Source organism: Coffea arabica, chromosome 2e (genome assembly GCF_036785885.1).
Source record: "Coffea arabica cultivar ET-39 chromosome 2e, Coffea Arabica ET-39 HiFi, whole genome shotgun sequence".
NCBI lineage: Eukaryota > Viridiplantae > Streptophyta > Magnoliopsida > Gentianales > Rubiaceae > Coffea > Coffea arabica.
In genome coordinates, this window is record NC_092313.1 from 66,240,281 (window position 1) to 66,258,152 (window position 17,872).

Here is a 17,872-nt window from a genome sequence, read left to right on the forward strand (position 1 = left end):
TGGTATTATTCTAATAGATGAATCAAACGGTCAGGCTATTTTATAATATATGGCGATGCAATTCTATAAGTCTAAAAACACGTGCCCAATAGACATGCAAATTTCAAGTACTAATCAGATTCATGGCACTCAAGGAACCGTTTTGTCCGAAGTCTCTTGTAACAATTAAATATTGTGAGTAAAGGGAAAGCTTCAAGTACCTGGTGGGCAAGACAGAGAAAAAAGGCAATATTGTTGAAGAGCACTAGCAAGCGACACCAATTTAATAGCGGCAGCAATGACAGATATTAGCAACAATGACGACTCAACGATGCAGCTAAAGGAGAGGAATAAAACATGTCCAAGAAATTGTGGCCTTGACTTGACTATATATAGTGGAAGGATTGCTCTTATTGAAAGAAAGTCTTCTTCCATACAAATTTGGAAAAAAGTCTATTCCTTTTTGGAATAGATTTATTGATCCAAAACCGGTTTGTCAAGATCTTATGGACTGCATTAGTAATACTCGACTAACTAATTTGCAATGACAAAGAATTCCAATTTGACTTGGAATTGAGCAAGCATAGCTGAAATAGGAAAAGACTTGTAATTCATGGGCCATGATCGTGACAACTAGAATCATATTGGAATCCGCATTGGATTTTTTATTCAATTCGACAACAAAGTTGCACAAATTACCAATATTGCAAAGTCTAGCTCAAAGAGGTTGTTCGAGTCTTAAAAGGAAAAGAGCTCGTGTGTATATAATATTTGAATTCCCGAAAGCAACGGAAAAGCTAGGGCCATGGTGTAACTATTGCATGGAAGGATTTAGTCTTAGAAATTGAAACCATTGACTTCACCAAGTTATGCATGCATTTGATATTTAGTAGTGATGACTTGGGAAATATTTTACATGGCTATCCTATGTCCATTCGAAAGCCACGGCCATGTGATTTGTAAAGCTTCAAGTTCTAGTCCATTTTTTTTAGAATAAATATTCCAATGGCATTCAAGTCAAATTGAAAAAAAAATGCGAAGATTGTCCGTTCAAATCTTGCTTCAAGTCTCTAGCAATCACGAACAAGTTTCGAGGGGACATTTATAGATAATGGAATTTTAATTAAATTCTAAAATTACCATTAGTCTATAAATGATTTCTATGGCTTATACTTAGCCAATCGAATATTGCCATATATCATGCACACTTGGAAGTTGTGCTATTCGACAGCTATTCATGTCTCTTCACATGTCGAAATGAGGTGTTGCGGCCAATTAAAATTATCAGAATATCTCTGCCAATCAAATTATACCATGTCACATGTCTATATGACTTAGCAAAATTATGGATAAATATCTAAATAATTATTTCTTTATTAAAGAAATAATATTTAGGGTTATTTAATATATGTAGATGTCTTATATACTGCAATAGCTTGTCCAACCAAATGGCACAACGTCATATGTCCCTGCAAGTTTGGCCAATCAAGGAACCACTCATTGATATTATCTCTTTATTAATAAATACAAAAAGAATAGATAATATTTAAACTGGAACAGTCCTAATACAACAATGTCTTCAATTTCTATCTCATATTACAGTTATAAATAGGGGTCTCTCTACTAAATCAAGGGACAAAAAACAAGAGGCATCTCATACGCTCAAGTATTGAAGTTCCAAGTTACAAAGATCTGGATCTTTAAGCCCTTCAAGTCTTTCATATATCAAGTCTTGAATCTTCAAATATCTTTCAAGTTTTTCAAATATTCCATATCAAGATTTGAAGGCATCAGTGGTTGATCCAAGAATAAACTGCGAAACCCTTGGACTGGCGTTTGAGGAGAAGAATCGAAGGAAACTCTCTATAAGCTTGAGAAAATCCCGGAGAATGTACTCACATATTTTCTTAAATTTATATATTACATATTTATCGGTGTATTTTTACTTGTCATTTTGTAGACTTGAAATTTTATTGCGTACAGCGGGGGATGGAGAGAGGAGAAGAAAGAGTGTCAGGAAAAGAGGGAAGAAGGAAAAGGGGAGAGGAGAAGACAATTAAGGGAAGAAAAGGGAAAGAGGGAGTAGCATAGGGAGAGAAATAGAGAGAAAGGGAGAAGGGGAAAAAAAGAAGAAGGGTGACCTATGCTAATGAGGTGACTACAAGTGGTGGTTTGTGGGATGAGGTAGGGGCAGTAGTGGTAGAGGTACAAAGGGTTAGGAATAGTGGTGGTAAAAGAAGGATTGGGTGTGTGTTTGATATTTTGAAATGTATATTTAAAAAACTAAAGGTTTGTTTGGATAGGAGTTTATTTGGATAATTTATTTGAAATAATTATTGTAGCACTTTTTGTGATGTGATGTATGTGAGGTAAAAAGATGATTGGAAAGATAAAAAGGTAATTGAAATTTGTAAAACAAATTATTTTATTTTAAAACATTTCAATCCAAACACATTTTTTGTATGTATTTTAAGGATTCTTATAAACCAAAAAACTTATCTAATAAAAACAAGGAAAGAATTGAGATGCCAAGCACGCCCTTAAATTACGCGTATAGCATACATGTAACTGATATGGATTACCATAACCAAGGATGCCTTAATCTAGTGGCTTGAGCACCGAATTTAGAATTCTTGAGAAAAAATTTAAAAAATGTGACTAATGTGAGTAAACAAATTGCATTTTTATGCCAAAAAATTGCATTTTATGTAAAATGTATATGACCAAAAGATACACTTGAGAAATTGAGGGACATTATTAGCAATTTTCCCAAAATTAATCTTTTCAAAAGTGTCTCCCCTCTTTCTTTCTCATATAATGGCGTTCGCGGAAAATGGAAACTCCTTACCAGCTCCGCCCCAACGGCCACAGTCCCCCCTCATCACGTGACACATTTTGAATTAGAGTTCGAATGTCACGTGCCTCGTCTTCCTCCTCCGACTACTCCAATTAAATCTGGATATAAAATTACAAGAATCCTCCAAATCCCAAAATTAAAACCCTTTTTCTCCCTCTCCCCTCAAATCAAAACCCCTCTCTTTATTACTGTGTGTTCTGCGTCTAAAAATCGGAATCCATGGAGGCAATACTGACGGAGTGTGCGCAGAACAGCTTACGGCATTTCATGTACCGCAACGCCATTTTCATGTGCGAACGCCTTTGCGCTGAGTTTCCCTCTGAGGTAGCTTATAATTCACTTTTTTTCCTCTGTTTTTTTTTAATTCTTTGAGTAAAAGTTAAACGAATTTACTTATTTTGAACCCTAGAGTTGCTTAGTAATTAATTTTTTAGGTACAATTTAGTGTTGTTGTTATTAGTATTCTTAAGTGTAGGCAAAGTAGAATCCTTTTTTGGAAAATTAGTGGATACGTTTGAAAATTTTGGGTATATGTTTTTGGGGTTTCGGTGATGAGTTTTATGGAAAGGGGAAAATTGAAGTTTAGGTATCTATAGATGAATAGAGATGTTTTGGACAAAATGGAGATGTAGTTTTATGGAAAATCTGAATATTTGTGCATTGGCAATTTTTACGAGGCAAAATAGGGCTAGCTGCTTTGAAAGTTTGGACAATTAGGAATTGAAATTTATTCAAGTACATTTCGATGCTGAGGGTTAGTTGTACTGTGCCTTTTGAAGTTCTGAAGAAGCCCCAGTATCCTTTATATAATTCCAAATTTATTTTGAGTTTGAAGCATACGGTCCACGTTTTTATATGTTTAGTGATTGCTGCCATGCATTTTCATTAAGTAGGTTTCAGCAAGCCTTTTGGTTCTTTGATAACTTTTTTCTTACTTTTCAATGTCTTCTTCATGTATTTCAGACAAATTCGCAGCTCTTAGCTGTCTGTTACTTGCAGAACAATCAGGCTTACTCTGCATACCACATCTTAAAAGGTATGTTTTACTGGTTATGCTAGTGGTTTTACTCTCTCATGCACCTTGGTTCTTTACTTTTTGCTTTTCTTTTTTGTTTGGCACAGTAGTTCTTATTCTGGTCTTCTTACTTTTCTTTTCAAATATCTTCTGAAGGAAACCATATGGCTCATTCCCGGTACTTGTTTGCACAATCATGCTTTAAGATGGACCTTTTAAATGAAGCGGAAGCGGCATTGTGCCCACCTAATGAATCATCTGCAGAGGTACAAATATGGAAGTCAGCTTCTGGAACTGTCTTGTGCATTTGTATGCTTGTATTGCTATATAAATTTGTGTTACATGTAGATTAGTTTGGATATATTTGTTTGTTTAAAGATGTGACGTAGTGTATTCAGCTGGAGAAGCTAACAGCCAGTGAAAAATGGATAAAGGAACACTCTGGGATTACAATTCTGGTGGAAAAAAAAGGGTCTATTAAGTAAAGGATCCTTTTCCTCCAGAATAATTACCTATGACCTTATTTATGGAAGTAAACAATAACTGTTTCTTTCTTCAGGATGTTGTCTGCGTATTATGTTTTAAATTTCACCCTAGATGTATAACAGGTCTTTACTGGACAATGATAATGCATGATGAGTCCAATATGAGCTTCAAAATGCTGGTTAGTGTTATGGAAAGTGCAAACTTTATTCCAGTTAAGTGCTGGAACAAAGAAGTAAATATTTTGAATAAAAGTTTACATATTTTGCTTGATGCTAAAGCATGTAGCTATGAGTTGATTAATACTTCTGACTAGAGAGTTGGAAAGAGCATAATGTTTTGGATGGGAGGCAATGGCACAGACTCATATATGGCAGTGTCTAAGGATTTTGTTTTGACTTTGAAATTATATCTGACCACTTTGCTTTATATTGTTTTCCTTGCTTTCAGTAGCTTGGGCACTATATTTCCTGAGTGAAAAATACACTTCAATTGCTTTATGTTAGAGTTGTGAAATTTAAGTTGCTTGACTCAGTATATTGGTCATGGTTAAATGTTTTTGGTGGCAGGATTAAACTAAATATCGATAGATAAACTTCATTCTGATTTTAAATTGTTGGAAGTATAACCCAAGGTGCAGTAATATACATGGAGAAATAATGATGATATCAAGAGGGGGAAAAAGTTAGTAGAAAGTAGGCACTGTATTATGACAGAAATAGAAAACCTTTCTACAATGCTTTCTTAGAATCTAGACAAATACAAGTGCCGCCTTCTTTTGTAGTTATCAACCTTATATTCAGGTGATTTTACTTGAAGTATGTCTTTTTGGCAGATTCCAAATGGTGCAGCTGGGCATTACCTTCTTGGGCTTATTTACAGGTTCTCATTAGTTATTTATCATTTTTTAGTCATTATATTTATGTGAGTTTTGCTATGAATTGATCATTCGTTTTCCATTATGTCTGCAAGTTTTGGAGAAGCTTCCTCTGGATGGATAATGGAGTCTGCTACCTTAGTACTTAATTTGCTAAAACTTGATGTAATTAGATACATCCAAAGTGTGGCTTTGTAACATCACTTCCCGAAAGTTCTTTCTTGACTAGAGATGAACATTTCAGAAATTTTCTTTTCTTTTTTCTGTTAAAAGTTTTGTCCATATTGTCACCATTTAATATCCCAACCTCAGAACAATGGCATATTCAAAGTTTACCTGTGTTGAAACATGAGAATGTGGGCTGGCTGTGTAGGTGTGTTCTTGAAATATTTTGTCAACTTTTATTAATGATACTATTGCACAGATTTCTTTTCTTGGTATCTTCACAAATACAATTTCTAATGTGTCTGGTTTTGGACATATTATAACTTTATATCATGGTTGTTAGTTTCTTTTGTTTTTCCCGAGTGCTTTGAGCTATTATGTCTGAACATTTTTAAAGTTTCTTTACAGCAACTGGAATTTTGGATTGTGGATGATGCTTTTTTATCAATGCAACAGTTTACTTCTATGATTTGGCTTTCCTTTTATAACCTGCTTATTAATTTCTGCTACTAGCTAGTAGTATTTTCTGAATGGTATTTCACAGTTTATGGCCTGTCTGCACAGCTTTGTTGTTTTTTCCTCTTTTTCAGCTATCTTCTTACTGTTTTTTCATTCGTTTCTTGGGTTTTTTATTTTTATTTTTTTTGACTTCTGTTTTACTGGGTTCCAAAATTGTGTATTTATTAAGAAAAGTGTCTTCTATAAGTTTTTGTTGATCTGTTGATCTTTCACCATGTATTTCAGATGCACAGATAGAAGAAAGAGTGCCATTTATCACTTTAATCAAGCTTTGTCCTTGGATCCATTGCTCTGGGCTGCTTATGAGGAATTGTGCATATTAGGTTTGTAAATGAACATTGGCGTTATTCAATCTTCCTTTTTTCTTTTGGCAGAATTTATTACACTAATCTTGTTGAGTTATTTGATAAGTAGTTGATAGTGCTGGCTACTTCTTATTTTGGACCAGCAACCATGAATAGTTTTCATTTTTTATATCTCATTGGTATTGGGGAAATGGACTAAAGGGAAAATCTTGACCTGAATTTCCACAGGATTTGTGGTTTTAGTTGCTTGGTTTGATTTAATTGTGACCAGATAGCAGACGCAGAATTCTATCTCCTCGAGAAAGATTGAATCATTCTCCATATTTTGCACCCATTTAACCTGAAAATGATGGCTGCCGTCATCATGTTGGTCAACTCAATTATAGTACCTTTAATTTAACTCAATTATAGTACCTTTAATTTAACTCAATTATAGTACCTTTAATTTGAAGTCATACAGCTTGTGATCGTGTTTTAAAACTATATTTTATCAGCACAATAAGGAAATCAAAAGAAAAAAGAATTTCTATGAACAAAGATAGGAATAAAATTCTTTGCCAGTTTGAGGTATTATTCCATTTTATCCACTGAATATGATTTTCACAGCTCAAATTGTCAGCAGTTAATGTAGATTCTGTTTGGCCAATTTCCAGTTTTATGATTAAAGAAAGTCCCTTGGATTACTATGGAAACAGTATGATTTGTTTTGGCTGAAGTAAGGTCTTCACCAGTAGAGCAATTCGGTTTTTTGTGTTGCATATTCCTCTTAAGCTACTACCTACCTTTATTTTATTTGTCTAACATTGCTTGGAATTGTTTTGTATTGTGGCTATAAGATTGAGCTAAAAACACACTTTGGAGACAGGTGCTGCTGAAGAGGCTGCTACAGTTTTTGGTGATGCTGCTTCTCTTTGTATCCAAAAGCAGCATTTGCCTCATGGATTGGGTTCCAAAAGTATGCAAGCATCTGCTGAAGATCAGGGTCTAATCTCTAGCAGGAATGTTGGTGCAGAAGATTTGAGTCCAAGGCATTTGAAAAATATCCATGGCAATAGTCAACGAGATGCTGCTGGGAACTATCACAGTGCACCTCAGCCTGGAGGAACTGGTAGTCAGCCTTTAAATGGTGGTCCTACTACTTTGTCATTCTACAGTACTCCTTCACCAATGGCTGCGGCCTCCCAGGTATGACAATCAGCTTATAGCTTACGAAGAGTATCTTGCCAGGGAAGGGCAATTGGGTGATCTTGGCCAGATAATATCATTCTATTGTTACTTTTGGAGATTCTATAATTGCAATTAAGTTTATTTAATTTCATAAATTAGATAGTAGCTTTTTCTTTTTCTAAGCTTCAATAGCTGCATATTCTTTATGAGTTTTGCAGATAGCTTGCCCGTCTTAGCTTCTTAATATCTTGCAGTTGTCAGGTGTAGCTCCACCTCCTATATGCAGAAATATGCAAATAAATGGCCCAAATTCTTGTGCAACTGGGGCTGATAGTTCTCCACGATCAACTGTGAACTCAACGATTCAGGCCCCTCGGAGGAAATTTGTTGATGAAGGAAAACTAAGAAAGGTTAGAAAGTTGTTATGTTGCTTTTTGTGCCTGTTCAAAGGACAACCAGTAATAGTGATGCTCCTAGTCAACTACTTTTGACTGCTTTCAAGCACCTCATAGGATCTCTAGGGAAATGGAGTGTTGGTTCCACATGCCATCCATGGTTTGTTGCACCTTCTGATAACCATCTTTTTCTGTTACCTATTCAAACTTCCCCTGCAATGTTTTTAAAGTATGTCATGCTTGGACGGAGCATATCATAGTAATGCATAAGAACTATGTGTCTTTCACCTGAAGGCTGATAAGGATACAACTCTAGCTTGAAATTGTTGTCTCACCTCCTGATTGTTAGATTGTAACCAAAATAATGTTTGTAGGAGAGATTGGTGCCTGCTTTCTGTAAAGCTGCATCAACTGTAGTAACTAAAAGGTAGATGGCATTTGTTAAACCCAGATGTGTGCTGTAGAAAGGTCCTTAATTTTGCTAAGGTAGTTTTAGGCTTTGACACTAATGAGTACTCTGGTAGCACACTTCACCATATATTGCACTTTTCTACCCTGCTATTTCAGACCAAAGTAACTTGGATACTCTTGTATTTGTTTCTTTTAGTCTAAAAAGTAAAATATAGTAAAAGCATTAGATAAGTTATGTGGGGGGATGGGGAAGGGGGGGAGAGAGAGAGAGACTACGGAAATGAGCTGAGAACCTTTCAGATGTATGAAAACTATCCAGATCTGGGTTATGTTGGTAGGGAAGTGAGGCTCTGCCTTGAGATGGAACATAGGCTAAAATAAATGGATGGGGTGGGCATCTAGTCTAAACTCTCAAGTAGTAAGTACAAGTAAAATGATATGGAAAATAGAAAGGAAACTTCAGGACTGTATCTTTAGATGGTCTTTGTACGGTAAGGTGGATATTGATTATGCTGGGCCATCAAAGCTCAGAGTCATGTTGAAGGCAAGATTCAACCTGAAGTTGGCTTTTCGATTTGTTATTGGTTAAGGTCATTTGAAACCTAATACTCTTGGGCATCACAGAGTTGTACGTCTGCTTTGCATCCTTTTGTGCTTTTGTTCTCCTTTTAGGTGCATATTGCACATCGAGTTCTATTTAGCATATATAAGTCTCATCTGACATTGTATTTGTGGCTGATAGTGTCTTGTGTTACTGATTTGAACTCATCCTGATTGTGGTAAGGTATCAGGGAGGTTATTTGCTGATTCTGCCCCTCGACGGAGCATAAGACTTGCCACTGGAGATTCTGTGGCCAACACTAATTCAAATGTGTCAACAGTGTCTGGCAATGGGACAAATCATTCGTCAAAATACCTTGGTGGTTCCAAGATTGCAACTGGATCAGTACGTCCAGTGACAGGTCGGAAAGGACAGTCTTGGTCTAATGAAAATTTTGATGAAGGTGATGAATCTTGTTGGCAAAGCTCCTGATAATCTATCTTGCTCATTTGTTTGTTAACTTTTTCATATATCAGTTGATTGGTAGGCTTGGATGTAAAATATCAGCACGCGTTCAAATATTTAGTATGCATCAATTCCAAGGATTAGGATTGCAGAAAAAACCAAGCTGCAATTCCAATTTTGGGTGGCTTTCTAGGGCTGAGACTCCCTTCTTCATACTGGCCCTTGTAATTTATTGAATATAATCTGGTTGAGCTCGCTGTAGGGCTTTTTCTTCCTTTACTAGGTCTCTAGCTGGTTATACTAAAAGTTCTGATCTGTATGGATAATTCCGCAAATTACAATATTCTTGTCTTTTTAACTGTCTACAAAATTTATGAAATTATTCTCATACAATAGATACAAGTTAATAGCATTTGCCTAATTCTACAAGGTCAAAGTTTTGTTCACTATTTGTTTTAATTTTTTTTTTTTGAGTTTGAGTAGAAATTTCCATTTAAGCCCATTAACTAGTCAGAACGGGTTCATATGCATTGTATTCTTTGTTTTGGAAGGTAATTATTATGTTCTCATATTGCTTTTGGGGGTGTATGAGCAATTATTGTGCATAAAGATCTTATGATACTTGGTAATTAGGGAAGTTGGTCTGCTTGATTTTAAGACAGACATTAGTTGAAAAAACTTCTTGAGCAATTGTCAAGTAACAACCACGTCAAAATAGGAATTTAACTGATGTCGCAAGTAAAGGACTAATAAGAGATATTCCACTATTTCTCCCAGTGTCAGGCCTCTTATATATGAAGTATTCCAGTAGCTAAAAGAAGTGGTTAACGTTTGCAGGGATTAAGCATGATGGTTATGATGATTCTCGTAATAGTAGCACAACTTGTTCATCCCCGTCTAGTGAATCTAGATCTCTGGATCAAGAAGGGCCTACGTCTGCAGCTGGGGTTTGCCTGAGCGGCTCAAGAGTCGCAGTTGGTGCTTCGGATTTATTGGCGCTCTTGAGAATACTTGGGGAAGGTTATAGACTCTCTTGTGGATATAGATGTCAGGTATGCATTTGACATCCTGAAGAAATGAAATCTCCAGTCTCTCTTGAAACTATATTTAGTTGTATGAATCCTCTTGCTAGGACAGGATGCATTGGATGTCTATGTTAAACTCCCGCAGAAGCAATATAATACAGGCTGGGTACTATCCCAGGTATCTTTGCTAGCTTTATTTCGTGCTTTATGTCTTGTGGATCTTATGATTTGCATGCACCAATTCAAGCAATTGACTTCACAGACATTGGCATCCCATCTCTCTACATCACCTGCAAAGCTTTTCTTCTGGCTTCTTCTGTGTATTAGTGGGATAAATGAACTGGGAGTGTGAGTTGAATCTAGAAATTTTCCTTGAGAGATGGTTGCCACTACCAGTGGTCAGAATCTTTGTTCTCAAGCTTTTAGATGTGGTTGATTTTGAGGGGAAAAGAAAAGATAGCTTCAAACGTGGTGTGTTGAGCTGAATATGTCCAAATTGAGTGTCTTACTTTCCTTTCCCCAAACTAATTTAGACTTTTCCTCAACTGGAAATCTTGAACTCTGACATGCTTGGTGCAGCCAAAAAAATAGGGACCTGTTTTTTCTTCGCTTTTTCCTTTGTACATTTGCACTTTAAGTGTTGGGCCCCATCTGGTTGCTATTTTTTCCTTGGACTATTGAATATTCCAAACTTCTCATTAAAGGAAGACCTGTCGAATGGCAACTTTCACTTTGGGATAAAGTGAATTAACTCTATTTAATGGTATCATGGGTTTTTCCAGAGGACAAAGCTGCAATTTACATCTTTATGTTCGTTTTAGGCAGAACATAGTGATAGGTCTTCCTTACTAACCATGTATAATCAGTGACATGTCTTACATACTTATTTCATGTATACGGATTTGTTGCAGGTCGGAAAAGCATACTTTGAAATGGTTGATTATGTAGAAGCAGATCATGCCTTCAATCTGGCTCGTCTTGCCTCCCCCTATAGCTTAGAAGGAATGGATGTTTATTCTACAGTATTATATGTGAGTTTTCAACACTCTTGGAAAGTTTATTCTTTGAATCATGAGCACAAAAAGGCGCTGTGCATTGCAAAAAAGCTCCCTGCTGTTTGTTCCTAAAGATGCTAAAGTAATTGACTGTTTTTAATAGTTTCCAATCAATGTAAAAAGTAGTTGTGGAGATAGTGTGAGCAGGAGGTTGTTTTATTCATTTAGCCTGAAAACTCAAGGTTATCAACATAGAAAATAAAAGAATTACTAAAGAAGGATTATGCTGCTTTTATTTAGTTATCATGAAAGTTGATTTCTTCATTTCCAACTGCATTTTCCTGGACCCCTCAAAACCTAACTGAATTTTATGTGAACCGTGTATATCAGCATCTCAAGGAGGATATGAAGTTGAGTTACCTGGCTCAAGAGCTGATATCAACTGACCGTCTGGCTCCCCAATCATGGTAGATATGCTATATTTGTGATTGTGTTTGTTTGACTAAATTATTAATCTTGAAAAATTAGTTTCTGCCAGGTGTCTTCTCTTCTCAATAGAACATTGTGTGCAGCACACATTCCCTTTTTCTGTGCTTTTACACTTGAGAGAATCAATTGGTTTTGGAAAATGCAACATTTCATGGGTTCCTTGGTTTTTCACATGTTAAATAGAGATGGGTTCCTTGGTTTCCTGAAGTTGTCATCCGTGCAAAAACGGTTGCTGAATGGTCTCTGACCTGATGCAAAATCTGTGCAGTATAGCTTTTGAGCCTGGGACTTAAGTGAGCTGATTTACTGCCAGTTGATGAAATCTGTCATTTATCTGAAATTAAACACTTTTACGTGCTTTGTGATGGTCTTGAGTATTTTAATCATAAAATGGTCGTTTTTCCATCCTATTTTGGAACTGGCCATTTTAATATTACCTGCTATTTTTGTTCTGTTGCTTTTTCAAGTTGGTGCTTATTGCTGTCACTGTAATATGATGACACTTTTTGGTTATAAATCCTTTAGTTGCAGTCATATAAGCAGTCTTTTGATGAGCATAGAACACCTTTCTTCTGTCAGACATTTTTGCTTCTGGTCACTTTCTTTTAAAAAAATTTTATGTTGATATGGCAGGTGTGCTATGGGAAATTGCTATAGCTTGCAGAAAGACCATGAAACGGCACTCAAAAATTTCCAGCGTGCAGTGCAGCTAGATTCAAGATTTGCATATGCCCACACCCTTTGTGGTCATGAGTATGAATATATATCTGCTCTTTTAGGCAAAAAATGAAACCAGGAGTTAGATGGGATCTCTCTTCTTTTTCACCTAAACGTAGTATCAGTTTAGAGATTATTTAATTTGAGGTTTTATATTCACAGATATGTGGCCCTTGAGGATTTTGAGAATGGTATAAAGAGCTATCAGAGTGCTCTTCGTGTTGACACCCGACATTACAATGCCTGGTATGGTCTTGGAATGGTCTACCTTCGGCAAGAGAAGTTTGAGTTTTCAGAGCATCACTTCCGAATGGCATTTCAAATAAATCCACGTTCTTCTGTTATAATGTCATATCTTGGGACAGCTCTACATGCGTTGAAGGTTTGTCAAATTTTATGAGCTGGGAACCTTATTAAGACAGTTCAATTTTAACCATTGGCATCTTCTAAATTTGGCAGAGAAATAAGGAAGCATTGGAGATTATGGAGAAAGCTATTATGGCAGATAAGAAGAATCCTCTCCCACTTTATCAGAAGGCTAATATTCTTGTGACCGTGGAGAATTTCGATGGGGCTTTGGAAGTCTTGGAGGAGCTTAAGGAGTATGCGCCGCGGGAGAGCAGCGTGTATGCACTGATGGGTAGGATCTACAAAAGGCGTGATATGTACGACAAGGCCATGCTACATTTTGGACTCGCTTTGGATATGAAACCATCTGCAACTGATGTTGCTACCATTAAGGTAACAATATAGCTTCTTATCTATGGTTTCTACCTGTAATAGGTGCTACTGAAGTACTGGTACAAGAATCACTGGTATTATTTGTTTATTATTTCAGCATGAGAAATTGCTAAAATTAGATACTGTTAGTATTATTTTTTGGATAAACCATCAACTTTGACTTGAACCGTGAGATTGCAACTCATGTTTAATACTGGTCTAGTGCATTCTGTTGAATCACAAAATTTGACCCCTCTCCATCCCTACATTTTATCTGTACAAGTATTTCCTACCGATTCAATCTTTTGATAGTACTTCTATAGCTCAGATATCAAGAGAAGTCATTTATCATCTTCATAATCAATTATAGATTATGGTGCACTTCCTCTTGTGGTTTATTAAGCTGGGCAATTTATTTGATCATTGCTTAAGTATACCCTTCATTCCTTCCTCGAACAGGCTGCCATTGAAAAATTGCATGTACCGGATGAAATAGAAGATAACTTATGAGTAATGAAACATGAGACTCCAAAGAGAGACGAGTTTGTAAATCATCCCGGACTCCCTGCTATAAGATGAGGGGTTCGCCATCTGCTTGTGCTGTCGATAATTTGTGGAAGAGAGAGAATGATTTGATCCTTTGGACAAATTCCTGCAGCAAGCTCTTCCAGTTAAGGAAACCCTGTAACTCAGTTTTGTAGGCTTTTCGCATTACAGAGGAGGGAGCAATGTGACATTTGTTGCATCAAGTCTCCTTCTTGCCTGTATTAGAACAAAATTGCCCACTGCCAAACCGGCTTGTATCAGTAGCTGTACTCATTGTACCATTTCAATCTAATTCTGAATTTTTTTCAGCACAATATTGTTACAATTAGTCCTATACTGGAAGTGGACGAGAATGGTCCTATCTAATCTATTGAGAGGTTTGAAGAAAGCTAAACAACCTTCAGTCATGCTCTAGGGAAGGAAGCAACGCAGTTAGGGGGATTCGACCCCCAGACCTGCGCCTAGGGAGGGACTTGGTTCATCTTCCGGTGGTCAACTGAGAATTCTGAACTGATATGACGAGGATTTGCATCTTGTCAAGCTTTTGTTTTTCAGAAGGAATTATGATTCCATTGTCAATGGACATGTTTAAATCTTTCCAACCACTTTTCCAGTATGATACTGGAGATTCTCATCCATATTTTCTCTTATAACACCATCGTCAATTCTGATCTTGTATCCCATTGTTTTTGCAGCGCTATTTGTGTATTTGTTCCAAATAATTCTGGTGTAAATTCAGCAAATATTTTCTGGTTGCATTTTCTACATTATTTATCAAACACCTCCTTTTCTCCATTATTCTGGTTTTGGCCCTATTTTTTCTTGGGACGATTCGAGGAAAGGGAAGACAAGAGTTGAAATCTATCAGTAGAGTATAATTTTTCAGTAATTCTTAAAAAAGCTTAAAGCAATGCTTTTGTTTGTAGGATTTAAAAAAGAAGTTAGTTCGAATAAATAAAATTTCATTGCCAATGTGGGACTCACCATTGCTAATAAATTTGGGGCGCAAACACGTGTCACAATGTAAGAGAAGTGGGGCCCGTTTTGTTCATATCACCACCGTCAATTCAATTCCCCTCTTCCTTAAGTTTCCTAAACGCGCTAAGCCATGGATGGGATAATTTCACAAACCTCCCTTAAGGTTTCTCAAATTTTCACTTAGCATCACATAATTTTGAAAAATATCATTTGTCTTTCTTACTTTTAACTTTTTGTAATGTTGTCAACCCATTTCAAAATATAATATGTAAAAATTCATTTTTTGGATAGAGGAGATGTTTTCATTTCAAAAATACACTTTGTTGTCCTACTTTTTTCAAAATTGTAAACTTGTCATAAAAAGTTAAATAAAGACGAATTGTACAAATGTGTAATTTTGAAAGACACAATATAATTGTAAGTATATCAATGTACACAAAATTTATTTTAATAATATATTCAAAGTGTTTTTACAACAAAAAAAAAAGATTATTCCTTTATTATAAAGTGTTTTTGGTCAATTTGAGGAGTTTTTCAAATTTTTAAACTTTTAAAAGTTTGTAAATTTCTTTTCTAGATTTATGGCTTGTAAATCATTAAAAAGATAAAATGTTTATGTTTACAAATTCATTTGAGGTTTTCTCAAAGAAAAAAGTCATTTTTTTAATTCAAAAATATTTATGAATGAAATTAAAGATTTATGAATTGTGTATAAATTTTTTGAATTGCTAATTCTTTGACTAGATCAATGGCTTGAAAATTTGAATAACATAGAATTCTTAACTATAAATTTAAAAACTCATTTGAGGTGTTTCAAGGTGCAAAATGCTATTATTATCATTGTAAAATTCTCATGCAAATTTTTAGAATTTCAAAATTTTATCAAATTCCTTGTGTAGAATAATGGCACGAAAATTAAGAATATGTGTTTCAACTTTGTTAACCACTTTATAATTCCTAATTAAAAAATCACATCGGCCAAGTGTTCAAAAGTTAAGAGATTAACTATATTTGTTATGTAAACAAAATGGTTCACAAGAAAATATTGGAATGAAAATATACTCTCTATCCACAAATAAGTTTTTGGATAATATATTTTGAAATGTGCTACCAATGTTACAAAAAGTTAAAAATAATGGAGGCAATCAATATTTTTAAAGTTCAGGGGGCTAAATAAAATTGTCACAAACGTTAAGGGAGGTTTCTAAAATTATCCATGTACATACATATCATAAACTTTTTGTAGTATCATGAAAGGATATATATATATATAATTTTAAAAATTATAACATAAAAAGGACGTTCTTTGTCTTGGAATAATGAGTTTATTTTTTGGATCAATCATTTCATGCACCGTTAGTATATACATTTTGCGAGTCTAGATGTATATCATACATATAAATTTTGGTGTTTAATTTTAAATTAATATGATGCAGTAGATAACTAGGTACGTCAGTGCATACAATAACAATATATGAAAAATTAATCCTTCCTTTTTATGTTATAATTTTTTATTTTTTCTTGTTGGGTTTTTATTTCCTTAAGAATTATGTTGAGTTTACCAAGTGATCTATCAATTATATTCCCAAATTTTGTAATCAGGTTATTGGGTGATTGGATTCGGATTGAAAGTTGATTTTAAAGATATAGTAGTTTCAATATTTTAAATAGGGTTAAAAACAAAAAAACTTCATGTGATATATCTAATACATAAAAAAAACCCCTCGTGATTTCAAAATATATAAAACGACACCTCATATTTTAAATTAAATTGTAAACTAACAGAATTCGTTAAATTTAATGAAAATGACGGTCTCAACTGTTAAGTTTACCGAATTCCGTTAAGTTTAAACGAATTCTGCTAGTTTATAATTTAATTCAAAATATGAGGTGTTGTTTTGTATATTTTGAAATCATGAAGGACTTTTTTGTGTATTAAGTATATCGCAGGGATTTTTTTTGTTTTTAACCCTTTTAAATATCATGAATTTGGTTCGCAATTATAGCATGAGCGAAAATTATTTTTGTAAAATGTGAGAAATAAAAGGACAAATTATCCAATTAGCCCTTGAACTCTTTGTCTAAATAAAAATAAGCCCCTCATCTATTTTTTGTTGACTTTAAGCCTTTGAATTTGTAAAATTGGGCAGCCGTGACCCTTTTAGTCAGTTTCTCCGGTTTTGCAACCGGGAAGTGCTGCTTGAGATTTTCTAGCCCTTTCAAAGCACAATTATATGTGGTGCCAGGCAGATTGATAGGCAATGAGAATAAGGCTTGCAATGTGAGATGGAAAAATTCAGATATTCTTTCAACTTGGTGAGCATCTTCAGCACCAAGTAGCAATTTGCAGGCCAATGAAAGTGTATATTTCTGGGTAAGAGGATAAACCTTTACCATTTGGGAAGCATCCCAGTAAGTTTTCATTTGTTCCTTGGCCAAGGAATCCATGATGGAGATGTACTGTCTCAAAGATTCAGGCTTCAGGATTTCACTGTAAAGAAAATTGCGACATTTTGAAATTACTTCTTTGACTGATAGACCAGGTGAATCCAACCAATTGAATAACTTTAGAGCTGCAGAAGGAACCCAAGGAGCAAGACGATCGTTTGCAGTGTAGAGCATAAACTTGTTCCTTGCTGGACCACAAACTACAGCCACTTTTTCTTCGAACAGTGAAGTTGTGAATACTTCTTCTGAGTATTTTTCCATTCTTGTACGAAAAAATTTTTCTGGGCCACTTGAGAAAATTTGGAGTGTCTCTCCAATGATTGGGAACCCGAGTTTACCTGGTGAAAGTTTGTATCTGTTACAATAACTAAGAAAAAAATGCGCAAATATCGCAGCCCTCTGCTTCCTATTTTTTCCTTCCCTTCACAAAGATTTTACCTTCTTCCCTTTTTTTGTTTCTTTGCAGACTTCTCTCTCTTCCCTTTGCAATTCATTTGTTGAATAAGTTAGCGGTTGGGTTAGGTTAGATGAAGGGAAGAAGGAGAAGTTGCCCCTTTTTACTTAGAAAATGCGGACAAAAATACCCTTTGAAAAAGCACACTGACATTCGTGTAAATTGACCTTCCGGTTGCAAAACCGGAGAAACTGGCTAAAAGGGTCACGGGTGCCCAATTTTACAAGTTTGAGGGTTTAAAGTCAACAAAAAATAGATGAGATGCTTATTTTTACTTAGACAAAGAGTTCAAGGGCCAATTGGATAATTTGCCCGAAATAA

General features: G+C 35.2%; 2 protein-coding genes across 3 annotated transcripts; one reads left to right on the forward strand and one right to left on the reverse strand.

Moving 5' to 3' along the window:
* The first annotated feature begins 2,793 nt into the window (after positions 1-2,793).
* LOC113732696 (cell division cycle protein 27 homolog B-like) lies at positions 2,794-14,349 on the forward strand. Of its 2 annotated transcripts, XM_027258628.2 has the most exons (16): positions 2,794-3,160; positions 3,800-3,872; positions 4,008-4,117; positions 5,170-5,216; positions 6,121-6,218; positions 7,066-7,385; positions 7,622-7,777; positions 8,958-9,177; positions 10,017-10,231; positions 10,317-10,382; positions 11,116-11,235; positions 11,590-11,666; positions 12,322-12,441; positions 12,568-12,787; positions 12,865-13,146; positions 13,585-14,349. In XM_027258628.2, the coding sequence occupies exons 1-16, from the start codon at positions 3,056-3,058 to the stop codon at positions 13,633-13,635; spliced, it is 2,280 nt and encodes a 759-aa protein (XP_027114429.1). In that variant the 5' UTR covers positions 2,794-3,055; the 3' UTR covers positions 13,636-14,349. The 2 variants fall into 2 exon arrangements, with proteins under 2 accessions (XP_027114429.1, XP_071936825.1); XM_072080724.1 differs by lacking the exon at positions 10,317-10,382 and having other exon boundaries at positions 2,808-3,160.
* Positions 14,350-16,749: 2,400 nt separating this feature from the next.
* Positions 16,750-17,358, reverse strand: LOC113729318 (beta-amyrin 6-beta-monooxygenase-like). The gene has a single exon (XM_027253627.1). The coding sequence runs from the start codon at positions 17,356-17,358 to the stop codon at positions 16,750-16,752; it is 609 nt and encodes a 202-aa protein (XP_027109428.1).
* Between the last annotated feature and the right edge of the window lie 514 nt (positions 17,359-17,872).